Source organism: Mirounga leonina, unplaced genomic scaffold, assembly GCF_011800145.1.
Source record: "Mirounga leonina isolate KUSES-001 unplaced genomic scaffold, KU_Mleo_1.0 Mir_82, whole genome shotgun sequence".
In the NCBI taxonomy this organism is placed as follows: domain Eukaryota; kingdom Metazoa; phylum Chordata; class Mammalia; order Carnivora; family Phocidae; genus Mirounga; species Mirounga leonina.
Window position 1 is genome coordinate 28,549,927 of NW_023270825.1, and position 13,023 is coordinate 28,562,949.

A 13,023-nucleotide genomic window follows, 5' to 3' on the forward strand; every position below is an offset into this window, starting at 1 on the left:
CCTTCAGTTTCATGGACTGGGTTCACAAACGTCCACCCTCCACCCTGACTAATCATTTCAGCTCTGTGGCCATCTTGATGGCTAGAAGCCTGGAAGAAGGTGGTCATGGAATCCTTCATTTCTAAAAGGAAATGCACAAAAGGAATGTCTCCCTTTCGTGCCGTGCTTTAAGAAAAATCAACATGCTGCTTGACATGCTGTGGCTCTGTGCATTGCACTTCCAGATATTAATCAACAAAGCATGCACGATCCATGTTACCAAGAGCTTTTGCCACTTACTTACCTGGGACACTGATGCTACACTCTTTGGCTGGGAGGAGGGCTGTGGCTCAGAGAGTAACCCTGGGGGTTAGGTGGCATATTGGGGACAGCAGAGCCAAGCACTAGGGACTCAGGCAGGACCCTTCTCAATGCTAAGGGAGTAAAGACATCTGAGCTGCTAATGAGACTCTCAAGCTGACTTGCCCAGATGACCAAAGACCAAAGTTATAGATCTCAGGTCCACCCAATCTAAATCCATGTTACTATGGGGCTAGGAATCAACTGTAGTTGCCTCTGGAGGAGAAAGATTGAATTGATTGGAAAGCGGCATGAGGGAACTTTCCAGGATCATGGGGTGTAGGTGACAGTGGTGCATAGATTTGTTAAATTCACTGAACCACACACTTCAGATCTGTTCATTTTGCTATCTGTAATTACCCTCAAAAGAAAATAAATATTGGGAAACAAAATCCAGCTATCACATCTCTGCTTTGAAATTTCCCACTCCTTATTCTTTTTCAGTTGCAGGTCCCGTGACTTTGCCTTTTGGCTCAATCCGGGGCTTCCTACTCCAGTGTAGGAGAAACCCGGTTCCTCTGTGAGAAGAACTGGAACTTGCAACAGGACCAATCTGGAACATTGTGTCTAGTGCCTTGATCCAAACTGATCACCTTGTTGTGATACAGGCATTTTTCATCCTTGCTAATGAAAATAGGGTTTTGCTGAATGGGCCTCACCAAATGACCTCAGTAGGCAGGAAATGGGAGGCTCCAGAGATGAGCTGTTCTCTCAAGGAGACTGAAGGTTACCCATGAGTAAATATGATGCTCGGGTTCATAAATGATGAGTGAGCATGTGATAGCAGGCCTGGGGGGGCCTTGCTGAGGGAAGCAGTCAGGAGCCTGAGAGCCAGGTAGGGAGGTAAGGGTTCTGGCTTGGGTTTGGCAGAAGGGGAGAAGTCAAGAACTTGCCTGAGTTCATCGGGTGACTTCCCTGGAGGTTGGTGCCCCCTGGCGCCCCTTCTCCACTGAGCAAAACAAAAGGAATGATTTCAAAAGGGTGTATAAGGAATTCTGTGACATATCCTTTCTTGATGGTGTTTCAAGCTGGGGAGAGAGAGCCACTTGCTAGGGGTAGTGTAGGGGTTTTCGAAGTTGGCAGAGGACTGGGAGGAAAATCCATACTTAATACAGAAGAGTTTCAAAAAACTTCTCAACTCTCCATCTCTCATCAACTCGCCCTCTTTTGAACTTCATGGCAAGGTGGGGCAAGATGAAAGGGGGAAACCTGGTCTTGGGACTAGCCAAAGATCACACACTGCTAATCCACAGCAGGGCTAGGCCAGAGCCGCACGGGGGGACGAGGATGCTTCTGCCTTCCTCAGTCCTCAGTAGTAGGGGGCTGGAGCCTGTGACAAGATCCATTCCTGGGGTCTGTATTACTCCTGGCTCCTTGCAAAGCTTTCTGATCTCTCTCAGGAGCTGAAGGGCATTTTATTTGGCTTTAAAATATTCTATTTGACTTTTAAAAATAAGATACCACAAACATAAAACAACGCTCAAATAAAAAAAATCAAGAAATAGGTGAAACTTGAATTAATAAAAAAAAGTTCACTGGCTGAAGAATTAATATTCATTCTTGTATATTTAAACCTGTTAAAAAGTAAGGAATATGATCATAATAAAAATAACGGATTCTTTTGAAACAGGTCACTATCTTACAGTGGTATAAACAACCGGATTTTGCCATGTAAATTGTGGGTCTATGGAATCTACCTGTAAGTCATATCTTCTGAAAGCAATTCCCATAAATGGTTACTGGGACTGTTAGCAGTTTCAGAAACCTTACTCTAGCCTATATTGGCAGCTACCAGTGCTTTTTTTTCCTTAAAAAAAATTTTTTTAAAAAAATTTAATTTAGAAAAGGTAAGTCGCCAGCGCTCCTAACTGTCCTAAATGTGAAAGAACCAACCTATCCCATGATCTATCTCCTAGGGACTTTCTCTTTGAATTTCTCACCCCTGCTCAATGGGCTGGCATCAATATCCCAGGTACACTCCCTTCTCAAGGGCCTTCCTCTTCAATTAGCACAGACCTTGATGGTGAGTGGGTGGGGATGGGCCCGTTACCGGGGGTACGGGTTAGCTACCGAGGACTGTAACTAACAGCCACCTGTCGACTGAACATCGAACCACTCTTGTGTGTCAAACACACCAGGCATTGTACAGACACTCGTGTTAATGTCCACACCCTCCTTGCCAGTTTAAAGCCTTAGGACATCTTAGGTTAAAGTCTTAGGATATATTGTGTCAGGATCGATGAAGAAACAGGCTCATATAGCGCTCGAGCCCCTTGCCTGAGAGCATACAGCTAGTCAGTGGCAGAGCGAAGCGGGTCAGCCTTCATGAGCCACACGCTTTCTACTTTGTATGTGGCCATCCCTCTCAAGGAAGGAGGCAGATGGAAATGCTCAGAGACTAATGACTCCTCCTCGCCCATCTCCACCAGGCAATCTCTTTGGGCAGCCCAGGGAGATCTTCTCAACCTTACTGAGAAAGAAGGTTCCACCCCTGGACATGCCTGAGACCATCTCAAGCATTTCTGCTCTGCCTTGAGGTTCTTCCCCTCTTCACATTTGGTTCTCCTGAGAGAGAAGGCGCCACCTTCTGGCTGGCAAGCCTGGCCAAGTGAGACTGGCTACTGCACCGAGCCAGGGCACCCGTCACCGCTGCTTGGGGCATGTGGCTTTAAGGTGCACCTGCTGGATGGGCCAGGTGAAGCTACCACTTCTGTTTGTGCCCTCATGTTATTGGTGCTGCTGCCCCTGGGGTCGCCATAGCAACTGTCCCAGGGAGGAGAGGAGCAGGGGTACTGTTTACCTTTCTCGGGAGGGGCAGGCGGAGCTGCCTTACTCTAATTAGAAACCAATTCCAATTAGAACCAAGTGCCTAAATCAGGGTGTCGCAGCCAGGCTGGGTGGGGGAGAAGCCCTCTGTGGGTGGTGTTCCTGGCCCCCAGACTCCTGCCCTCCATTGGGCTCATCACTTTTGGGGCTCTTTGCAGTGGCCAGCCTCTGCCAGCTAATTTCAGTGGGAGAGCTTCTTCCACTGTCCCCCAGCTAGGCAGGGACAAATCTGGAACCAGGCAGGCATGCAGGAGTGACAAGGGGGAGAGCAGCTGTGCCCTCTGCTGGGGGCACAATGCCCAGACACAGATTCCCCAGCTTCCTTCCCAAGCTGTGCATTTCCACCTGTGTTCTTCCTGTGCAGGGGCCATGCCTCCCCCCTTTCATATCAGATCTCCATCTCTCCTTCCTCTGGTTCTGACTGCACAACCCTGGTGCTCTCTGTGTACTCAGCTTCCAGGGAAGCTCTTGGTGGATTCAGGAGTGGAGTGGAGAGGGGGGCATTTCGCCTGCGAGGCCCCTCAGAGGTGTGCCTTCCTCTGCCCCTGTTCCTCCATCTCCTCCCCAGAAGGACTCTAGGATCTTAGCTCTGGTTCACTCCAAATTAGGCAAAGGTCAAAAGACTCGAGGAAACGGGGACATGGCTGTGTTGCTACTAGCAACATCGTGATGCTTTTTTCCAAGTAGGACGTTCAAGTGACCCTTGTCCATGGCTCCAGGGGAGAGTGTCACTGAAGTTTAGTGGAAGAGACAGCAGGAGGAATCATTTGCTTGGGAGTGTGTGACTCTCCTGCAGAACCACGGGGACTCTACCTCCGCCTCCCAAGGGCACCTCTCATCTCCTACACACGTGTTCACCCAAAACTCATCCATAGGTTGGGGTCCGTGGTTAAGGCAGCTGCCAGAGCAGAGCCTAGAAGGCACAGGGAATCAACATGAGGACTATCCCCCACCGCCCCAAAGCATAATCTTTCCATGAATGTCCATGTCCGTTCGGACACAAATGCAAAGGAGGCCGGCTTATTTCTCTTTCTTCCCTACCACCAGGAATGCGCGGCAGCAGGCATTTATCACACATGTATTTCTAACCTGAAAAAGTGCATCAGGGGATGGGTCAAGCAGCATTTTCAGAGATCTCTCGATAGAAACTTGGGTCAAGGGGTCTTCCCTACAGACCCTTTTTACATGTTGCTGTAATGCTTTTGGTGCCCGTGGGACAGAGGATAGGTACTCGCCCAGCCTTCTTCTCCCCTGATGGTCAAGGACGTAGAAATGTAAGATTTCCAAGTTTCCTGCAGGATTTGGCCCTGGGTCACAGGGGAAGGGTTATGGAAGCTGTAAGCCTAAGGATGCTGCTGTTGGATTTAAAAGCATCGTCAAAGGTAGTGAGCATTTCTGTCCTGTTCTGCTAGGGGCTCGGGAGAAGCGATCTGTACCTAAAGACCTTATTTGCACATTGCCTCTGGGACAAGGGACTTACATCTTAGCATCATTTCTGGACCCCTGGCTCCTTGCCTCTTTGGAAGAAAAAACTTATGGGTGCAAAAAAAAAAAAAAGAAAAAAAAGGGGCAGAAAAATGGGGACACCAAAAACTAGATGCTGCTGACTGTTCCTGGAACAAGGGTGCGGGAACGAGAGTGATAGGCAGAGACAAGGCCACGGACAAACAGATCATCTCTTCCGGATTTTGGAGCACCTTCTGTGCAGAAGGATCCCAAAAAAGGTTAGAGAGTGCGGACGCCGGGATCACTCACCCACTGCTGGAAGGAAGCCACCTCGGGGGTGAAAGGCAGCGGCCATTCTGACTCTGCGCCAGCAGCACTAGGCAATTGTGTTTTTAGGAAGGGAAGTGAAGAATAACTTATCCAGCTGAAACCAAGAATACCTGCAGCTTTCGGGGGGCCCCTGCCCAGACATGCGCACAGCCGCAGCGGGCATGCAAAGCGTGCGCAGAGGCCCATGCAAGTCCGCAGCGTAGGGGACTCGCGTCCCATACCCTGAACACAGAGGCCCAGGCCGGGCAGGCGGCGCATGCGCCCGTGCGGACCTCCGTGCGCACGTTCGTGTGCGTGTTTCCAGCACAGGCAGCCGCAGAAGCATCTCGAGCAAGCCGCAGAGGCATCTCATGCAAGCCGCCGAAGCAGCCATGTGGTTGGCTGCAGAGCTCTCTATCAGGCTCCTAAAATGCCAATCTTTGACAAGCACTGCAAACTTAACGCATTTACTTTAAGATCCATCTATAAAACCTGAATTCTCCCCCCAAGAAGAAGCCATTCGTGTCAGTGGAAATGGCCTCCCCGCTTCGGTTTCTGTCAATACCACAAGCAGGAGAAGCATGTACCCCAGGGATCTGGTTTAGGAGGGATTTCAAAGCATCCCCAGCCACTCGCTTCTGACTCCTCGAACAACCCCACTGTGTAGTGTGTGGCTAAAAAAATACAAGCCTTTGTTGATCTGGCAGATGGAGAACCAGACTCAGGGAGGCTGTATTGCTCAGGGTGGCCACAGACACTTGAGAGGTGAGGGTTTCTGGGAATGAGGCTTCTGCTGAGCAGAGCGCTACATCTGGAGGACTGCATTGCACACGCTTGTCATGGGGAGAACCACTCCTGATCTGCGTCTGGAAGCAGGAGGTGTCTCAGGGTTGTGCACCTCGGTGGGGGTGAGGGGGAGGCGGCAAATGCCAGATTCTGACAATGTATGCAACATTTTCTAGGTGGCTCTCCCCACTCCCAGCACCACACAGCTCTCACGGCCTCCTGGGAAGTGCTTAGGGGCCTCCAAGAAACTGACCACAGGGCAGAAGCTGGCCTGCCAGTCACCTTGGTCCCTCCACTCCCAGGGAAAGCAGAGAAACTGGCTCTGGACTTTAAAAATAAGCCAATAATAACAGCTACCATCTATCAAGTCGTTCTACGGGCTGGTCACTGTGATAATTGGATGTGCCTTGCACACATTGTCATATATGAGATACGCATGTAGCCATCCTCGACTGCAAAATAAATATAACGATACTTACCTCAGAGAATATTCTTGGAAATTAAGTAAGGTAATACGAGCTAAGCATGGGGGGCAAACAATGTAATAATGCAAATAGTAATACAAAGAGTTCCACTTGAGCACATAGACTACAAACACTCTGCTAAGCATTTTTTTCCCTACTTAATCTTTTACTCTTATCTCCCCTTTACAGATGAGGAAACTGAGGCTTAGAGAAGCTGTTAAGTGGTAGAGCTGAAGTTGAACCGAAGTCCCTTGCTTGCCAAGCTCAGCAGGTGCAGACACCCGCAGTAAAGCACTGTGAGCCCCCAAGAAATGGCAGTAACTACTATTATGCCCTCATTCGGTGCCAGCATCCACCCTGTGCAGAAGGCTGGGGCTGTGTTATATCCGTCAGCCAAGTGAGCGGCTCCCCTGGGGTCTTATGCCAATCTCAGGTGGACAGACAGGAGTTAGCCGGGGCTGTCCACCTCTAACCCAGTCTGCTTCTGCGCATTCCGGGGGGGCACCAAAGGGACATTGTTCTCAGGGCAAAGTGAGCAGGTGGTCTTTAGTAGGGGGTGAAAATGCAGTTGGAAATGTCACTGCCAAGTTTCAACAACATTTGGCTCTGGCTGGCTGGTGCTGCTCAGGCACAGCCCAGATGTGACTACCTGCTACGGCTGCGGTAAGGAGTGGTCTGGACAGCTCTGGGCAGTCAGCCACGAGGAGCTTCTCAGAGCAGGCGGGGGCAAGGTGCACCTCCCTGTGGTTATTCATGCAGTCCTGGGGAGGGTGGAGAGGAAGAGGACCCTGACAGGAAACCTGAGCAAAGCTGCCAAAGGGCAGGTTGGGGGTTCCGGTGACCACCACCCCACCTGCACTCTTTCCTGGTGATCCTTCCCATAACATCCTATAGATCTAGAAACAATTTAGGAAAAGCTATCGTTGAGAGCTAGCAAATGACGGGCTCTGGAGCTGTGTCATTACCAAGGAGACCGCCATCAAGTATAGGATCGCAGCGTTGCGATCACTCACAAATGCTAATGCTTGACTCCTTTACATATTTAGAAAAATGGATGCCCTAGAACCTTCCAGTATCATCCAGGACAGAAAATCCATCAGAATTTCCTCTCTACTTTTGCTGCAGATTACAAGGTTGGATTGAGTTTTGTATTGGCTGTTCCTATCTCTATGTTCCAACTTAATCTGTTCCGATGTAAAGGCCAGGCCCTCTATCCTTGCTTGATGGTCTGTCTTTTCCCATTCGGCATGGGGGTTCAGATGCACCCTGCTCTTGGGGCAAATGAGAAAGGCCAGGGGCATGGCATGGGATGGTTCTCCAACCCTGTGAAAAAGTGTGGGTGCCTTCCAGATCCCCATACCTTTCCCTCCCCACCTCTTATATCCAGGCCCCAATGGCCTGACAGAGTTTTAAAGGACTGTCTTTAGGGACATAGTACCAATCAACTCTAACTGGGTTTTCTTTAGCTTTAAAAAATATCTTATTAAAACTTTGCTGACTTTATGGGGATCGCCATGTTTAATGAGAGGCCTCAAAGAATCTGAAAGCAAGAGATGAGGAGAGGAAAAAAGCCATAAGCTGTAATCACCATAATTATACAATCCCATGATGAGTAGAAAGCAGCCCTGGTAAAGCCTGAGAGAAGAGGGAGTGTCATTTGCAATCGTGCTGGTCTTCAGGACAGCTGGAAAGAATGTGACACGAGAGCCCTTCCTTCCCCTGAGTTGGGCTGAAGATAAGTCCTCAAGGCAGACCCCAGGAGGAGGGGGCGCCAGAAGGGCAGTTTGTCCCCAGTCTAAGGCCTCTGGAGCGTGTTCTGCTCCCGGCCACGTGGAGATGGTGCTGGAACAGCCTGCGCCCCTGAAATTGGCAACTGGCATTGGGCGAAAGGCAACTGGCTTTCTCATCTTTGCTTTCAAAAAAGCGCCCTTTCTGGATGGGAAGGAGGACAGGCCAAACTTTCTCCAACTCAGAGCCAGGGTCCCCCCTGCACGAGCCCACCCCGGCTGTGCTCAGCCCGACTGCACGACCGCTGCTCAGCTGCCCTGTGCCAGCAGGCGTCTGTGTCCTCTGCTCCCTGACCTCCCTTCAGGCCTTCAGGGGAGAGAGCCCTCTTGCCAGAGCTCAGCTGCAGCAGCAGCAATCGGCTTAAAACAAAACCAACACACAAAAAAAACACCCAACAAAACAAAAGGCAAGGATGACATGTGAAGGGCAGTAATTCCACTCCTTGACAGTTTCCCTTGCTTGGCTTGTGTCATCATCTGGCTTTTTCTCCCTCAAGGCAGAGGCTGATCTGACTCTTGGATCCCTCTCCTCCAATCTCAGCAAACTCCCTCCATATGATCCACTCTCTTTTTCTAAGACTTATTTATAAACCATAGACTAAAATGCAGTAGGATCCGTTTAACAAATATTTAATGCATCAGAGGATTCCAGCTAAAAGACAGGATAGAGGGGTGCCTGGGTGGCTCAGGTGGTTGAGCAGCCGACTCTTCATTTCGGCTCAGGTCATGATCTCAGGGTCGTGAGATCGAGCCCCGCATTGGGCTCCACGCTGGGCGTGGAGGCTGCTTAAGATTCTCTCTCTCCCGGGGTGCCTGGGTGGCTCAGTCTGTTAAGCGGCTGCCTTCGGCTCAGGTCATGATCCCAGGGTCCTGGGATCGAGCCCCGCATAGGGCTCCCTGCTCAGCGGGAAGCCTGCTTCTCCCTCTCCCTCTGTCTGCTGCTCTGCCTACTTGTGCTCTCTCTCTATCTCTGTTAAATAAATAAATAAAAATCTTAAAAAAAAAAAGATTCTCTCTCTCCCTCTTTCTGCTCTTCCCCCACATTTCTCCCTCTCTCTCTAAAAGAAAAAAAAAAAAAGAGAGAGAGAGAGAGAATCCAATGCAGAAGGCTGCTCTATGATACCCTTGGCCATTCAGCTTCTGCACGTTTCCAGGGAGCTTGGTGATCCTCAAGGTGACATACCCCACTGTTGGAAAATTGCTACTGTTATTCTCCAGCAGGGTGGCCCTCCCTGTATCTTCTACCCAGTTCTTCTAGCTTTGTCTGAAACCACCCAGAAAGGTCCACTTACTGTGGGAGACAAACACAAATATATCTCATGACGGTTATCTCGTCTCCTGAGGGGCTAGACATCTCTATCCCACCCGACATGGCTTCCTTAGTTACTCTCTTCTGAATTTTCCCTAGATTGTTCAAGTTCCTGACAAATTGTGGGGGCTTAGAACCAAGACTCAACACAGTCTAGAACAACACGAAAGCAGTGAGACATTTTTCTCTTTTGGTCATTCCACTTTGGGTATTATAGCCTAAAGTAGCTTTTCTCTTTTTTAAGGCAATTGCATCTTGCTTTTGCTTATATGAAGCTTGTAGCCAACTACAACCCCAGAATTTTTTTTTTTTTACTTGAATTACAGCAAAGGCTATGAATGCCATCCTATAGTTATGAGGCTGAATTTTTTTTAACATAAAATTTATCTTGTTAAATTTTATGTAGTTGTTTTTGACCCACCATCCCCACCTGAAGGAGATACTCTTCAAATAGAATTCCACTGTCTACCAAAGGAACAACACCTTGCAGGTGCTCATCTGTGAATATGACTGATGTGTTTTCTCTTCATCTGAGTCCTCAAAAAGGATGTCGATAGGACCGGGCCATGTGGCCTACCACCAGAAACTGCCTTTCCGGTTGACACAGATCTATGAATTCACCCTCTTACCAGTCATTAAGGTGCCATGAATACACTGGCTTTACCCAGTTCTGGGTGGGGGGGAGGGGCAGGAATTGCCATTGGTTTCGACCTTACTGCTCTAACAGCAGCATATGAATAAATATTCTCTGGAGCAGGGGGATGTAGTGATGATAGTCACTCTTCTACCATCAGCCAGGCTGACAAGGGGGTTGTGGGAAGTTCCTGCCAAATACTATGCCAATAAGAACCATTCCTGCTGGGGCCATGGTGCTCGGGTCAAAAGGATTCGGCCGTGATTGGGGAGAGTGGAACCGCCAGGAGGGCGGTTGCTGGGGAGGTTCCAGGCTCCCAACCCTGCCTCGCCTTCCTATCTGTTGGGGAGCCACCAAAGGGTCCTTCCCTCATGGGCCTTCAGGTCACGTCGTAAAGCTGACAATACCCGCCCCCCTCCCCGAGCCTTTTTCAGCCCCACGGCAGTGTTCCAGTTAACCTTCTGCTACATGGCAACATTTCACAGATTGTGCCTATGTAAGATTTTACATCCTGCCCTCCTTCCAGAATGCTGAGATTCCCAAACTTGACTCGAATCAAAGACACTCACTTGCTGCTGGACAACAGGGGAGACCCCCGAGTCATTTTCCCCGGGAGCTCATTTGGGGGGAACTCCATGGTGGTTTTACTTCTTAGCCTTCAAGGTCCTTAGAACTTGAGCTCTCTGACTTCTAACTTTCCAGTCTGGACACAGGCCGACTTGGGTCTCTTGTTCTTGCCCTTGACATTGGCAGCTTTGTCCCCTTCCTAGGTTTCTGCTATTCCAAAGCCTGGCTAACACCTGGGGGTTTCTCTCTCTGGCCCCTCTGGCCCCCTGGCAGGACAGAGGTGGATTCGGTCCTTTGCAGAAGTGGGTGTTCTGTCCTGCTGAGTTCTGCACTTCCCACTGTGCATCCCACTGAGGGCCCTGCGGTCACCTTCAACCTTTGCCTTCTCACTGGACAGATGGGAACCCACGGCTGTTCCCATGTGGCTGCCTGGGGACAGGTGCCAAATGTCTGACCAAATAAGTGACAAGGAACAGGCTGAAGTCCCACAACCCCATCAGCCGCTGTTAAAATAAGAGCTCCTTCTAGAAGGACATCTTTCCTGAGTGGGGGGTGAGAGGAAGCCTCTGTTATGGCAAAGGGCTGCAGGTCACTTCCTGAAATAGATTCCCGCCTGGCACGTACAGACACAGTTTGCCCCCAGCCTGCCTTGCGGGAGACTGGCAGGGTATGCGATGTGGATCTGAATCAGTGGCTGTAAACACACAGCTGTGCCTTTCTGCCTCAGAGGAGTTAGATTTTCACTTGACTGCTCCTCACACTGGGGTCTGGGGAAGGCAAAAGAGGGCCTGGGTGGTGGGGAGGGAGGCTGGCGAGAGGAAGCGGGAGCGGCTTTGCAGAGCCTGGCTGTGTGCCCCACGTGCCCCTGTGTGGGGAGGCTGAGTCACTGCTGGGTTTTCTCCGGGGGGGGGGGACTTCGTGGGGAGGGGATTTTGGCTGCTTTGGGTTGACAGGTTGAATCATCAGCTGCAACAGCTGGGGGTTCCTCCTTCTGAAAGCAGTGGTAGGATGTAGGGTTGAGTTTCTCCAAACTGACAACGTCTGACCCTTTGTGATACACAAAAATCTCACTCCTCCCCAGAGTTTCGGAAGACCCAAGCCCATCCCCTGCCATTGGGAATCCCTTGATCACTTTTCCTTTTCTGCATCCTGGCAGCCAAGCTGATTTGGTTGTCTTACATGTTGTGTGTGTATAAAAAATAGACTTTTACATTTGCATTTTCCAGCTATGACACTATACTATTAAATATGCTTTGTGAAGCTTTACTTGGAGCCAAGATGGAGAGAGAGAGACAGAGGAGGCTTCGCTGACCACTGCCTATGACCAGGATAGCACAGACTTTGGTAACCTCCTTTTGCCCATCTCTAAGAGAGGACAGTGGCAAGCTGGCCCAGAGTTCTCCAGGGAATCAGAAAGTGTGGTTCAGGTGAGCAGCAGAGTGATGCTGAGGTCCCCAGATGCTCATCTTGCATTCTTTCCCAAGCCCCACGAGTCACGGTGATGCCATGGCACCCACCCTGGAGCCCACCCTTCTGCCCAGCAGACCTCATCCCTACCTCCCACCACACACCCAGCTGGGCATCCATCCAGAAGGGCAGGGACTGCAGAACTGGCAGAGGTGACCAGCGTGTGTTGCTTACCCTGTTTCTGGTGACACCCTCCCCCCACCCCACAGCGCTCGCAGTGTGTGAGTGAGCCCTGGGGATCTGAGCGGGCCTATGGCTTAGGGAGCCTGTGGTACTCTTAGTTCTGCTGGGGCTTTATCCTCACAGCCTTGCCCAGGGCTTTTAAATACAGATCCAACTCAATGCTAGCCATGGTTTCTGTCCCTGTCCCCAAGGCTGGCAGCCACTTTCCAATCAGGAAGGCAGCTCTTTGCTCATTCTGAGGGAGGATTAGCACAATTCAGGAATCTTAGCCTAGAAAGCAGCACAGACCTATGGACACTCCCAGCTGGAAAAGTCTGTAGAGATTATTTAGTCCAAGCCATTGTATTTAGGAGGAAACCAGGGCTCAGAGAGGGCTAGCGATTTGCCTGAGGTTGCACAGCTAGCAAGCTGTGGCTAGAAGCAGGGGCCACTCCGCCTGGGGCTGATGACGAATTCCACAGGGTCCCAGAAGTCCTCACTGCTCAAGAGAGGCAGGAGTCTATGCTTTCCTTCCCAGATACTACCATGGAAGTCCATCTCCATCTCTGGGCAGGCCACGGTTTCACTATTGCTGGGCCTCAGGGCTCTGAAGTGGGAGAGCCTAGAACGACAGTCTGACCCTGTGGTTCCAGAGGGGCCCCAGGTTTTGCAATCAAAACCAACCCTATGTAAAGATTTGTAGCCGAGAGTCCTCGGCTGGAAGCCCAAAAGGATTTTTTTTTTTTTTTTTTTTGATTGAGGTCAAAGCCCTTTGGGGGCTCTGCTGAGTCTAGGTATTTGAGAACTCATTCCTTAGGGGTGGGTGGCTGTCTGCCATGACACGCTGAGGGGGAGGGGGACCAGCCTCCTGGGGGAAGGAGCCGCTCCTGCTGGGCCGCCCAATACCCCCTCTGCCCGAGCCTCAGC

General features: G+C 50.4%; 1 protein-coding gene across 1 annotated transcript in view; it reads right to left on the minus strand.

Annotated features, from left to right (window-relative positions):
* Positions 1–746: 746 nt before the first annotated feature.
* RGS6 (regulator of G protein signaling 6) overlaps positions 747–13,023 on the minus strand; it is a 541,337-nt gene continuing 529,060 nt past the window's right edge. Inside the window, exon 19 of the mRNA XM_034992635.1 lies at positions 747–1,288. Coding sequence (XP_034848526.1) covers positions 1,067–1,288 — 222 coding nt within the window. The 3' untranslated portion in view covers positions 747–1,066. The remainder of the gene's footprint in view (positions 1,289–13,023) is intronic.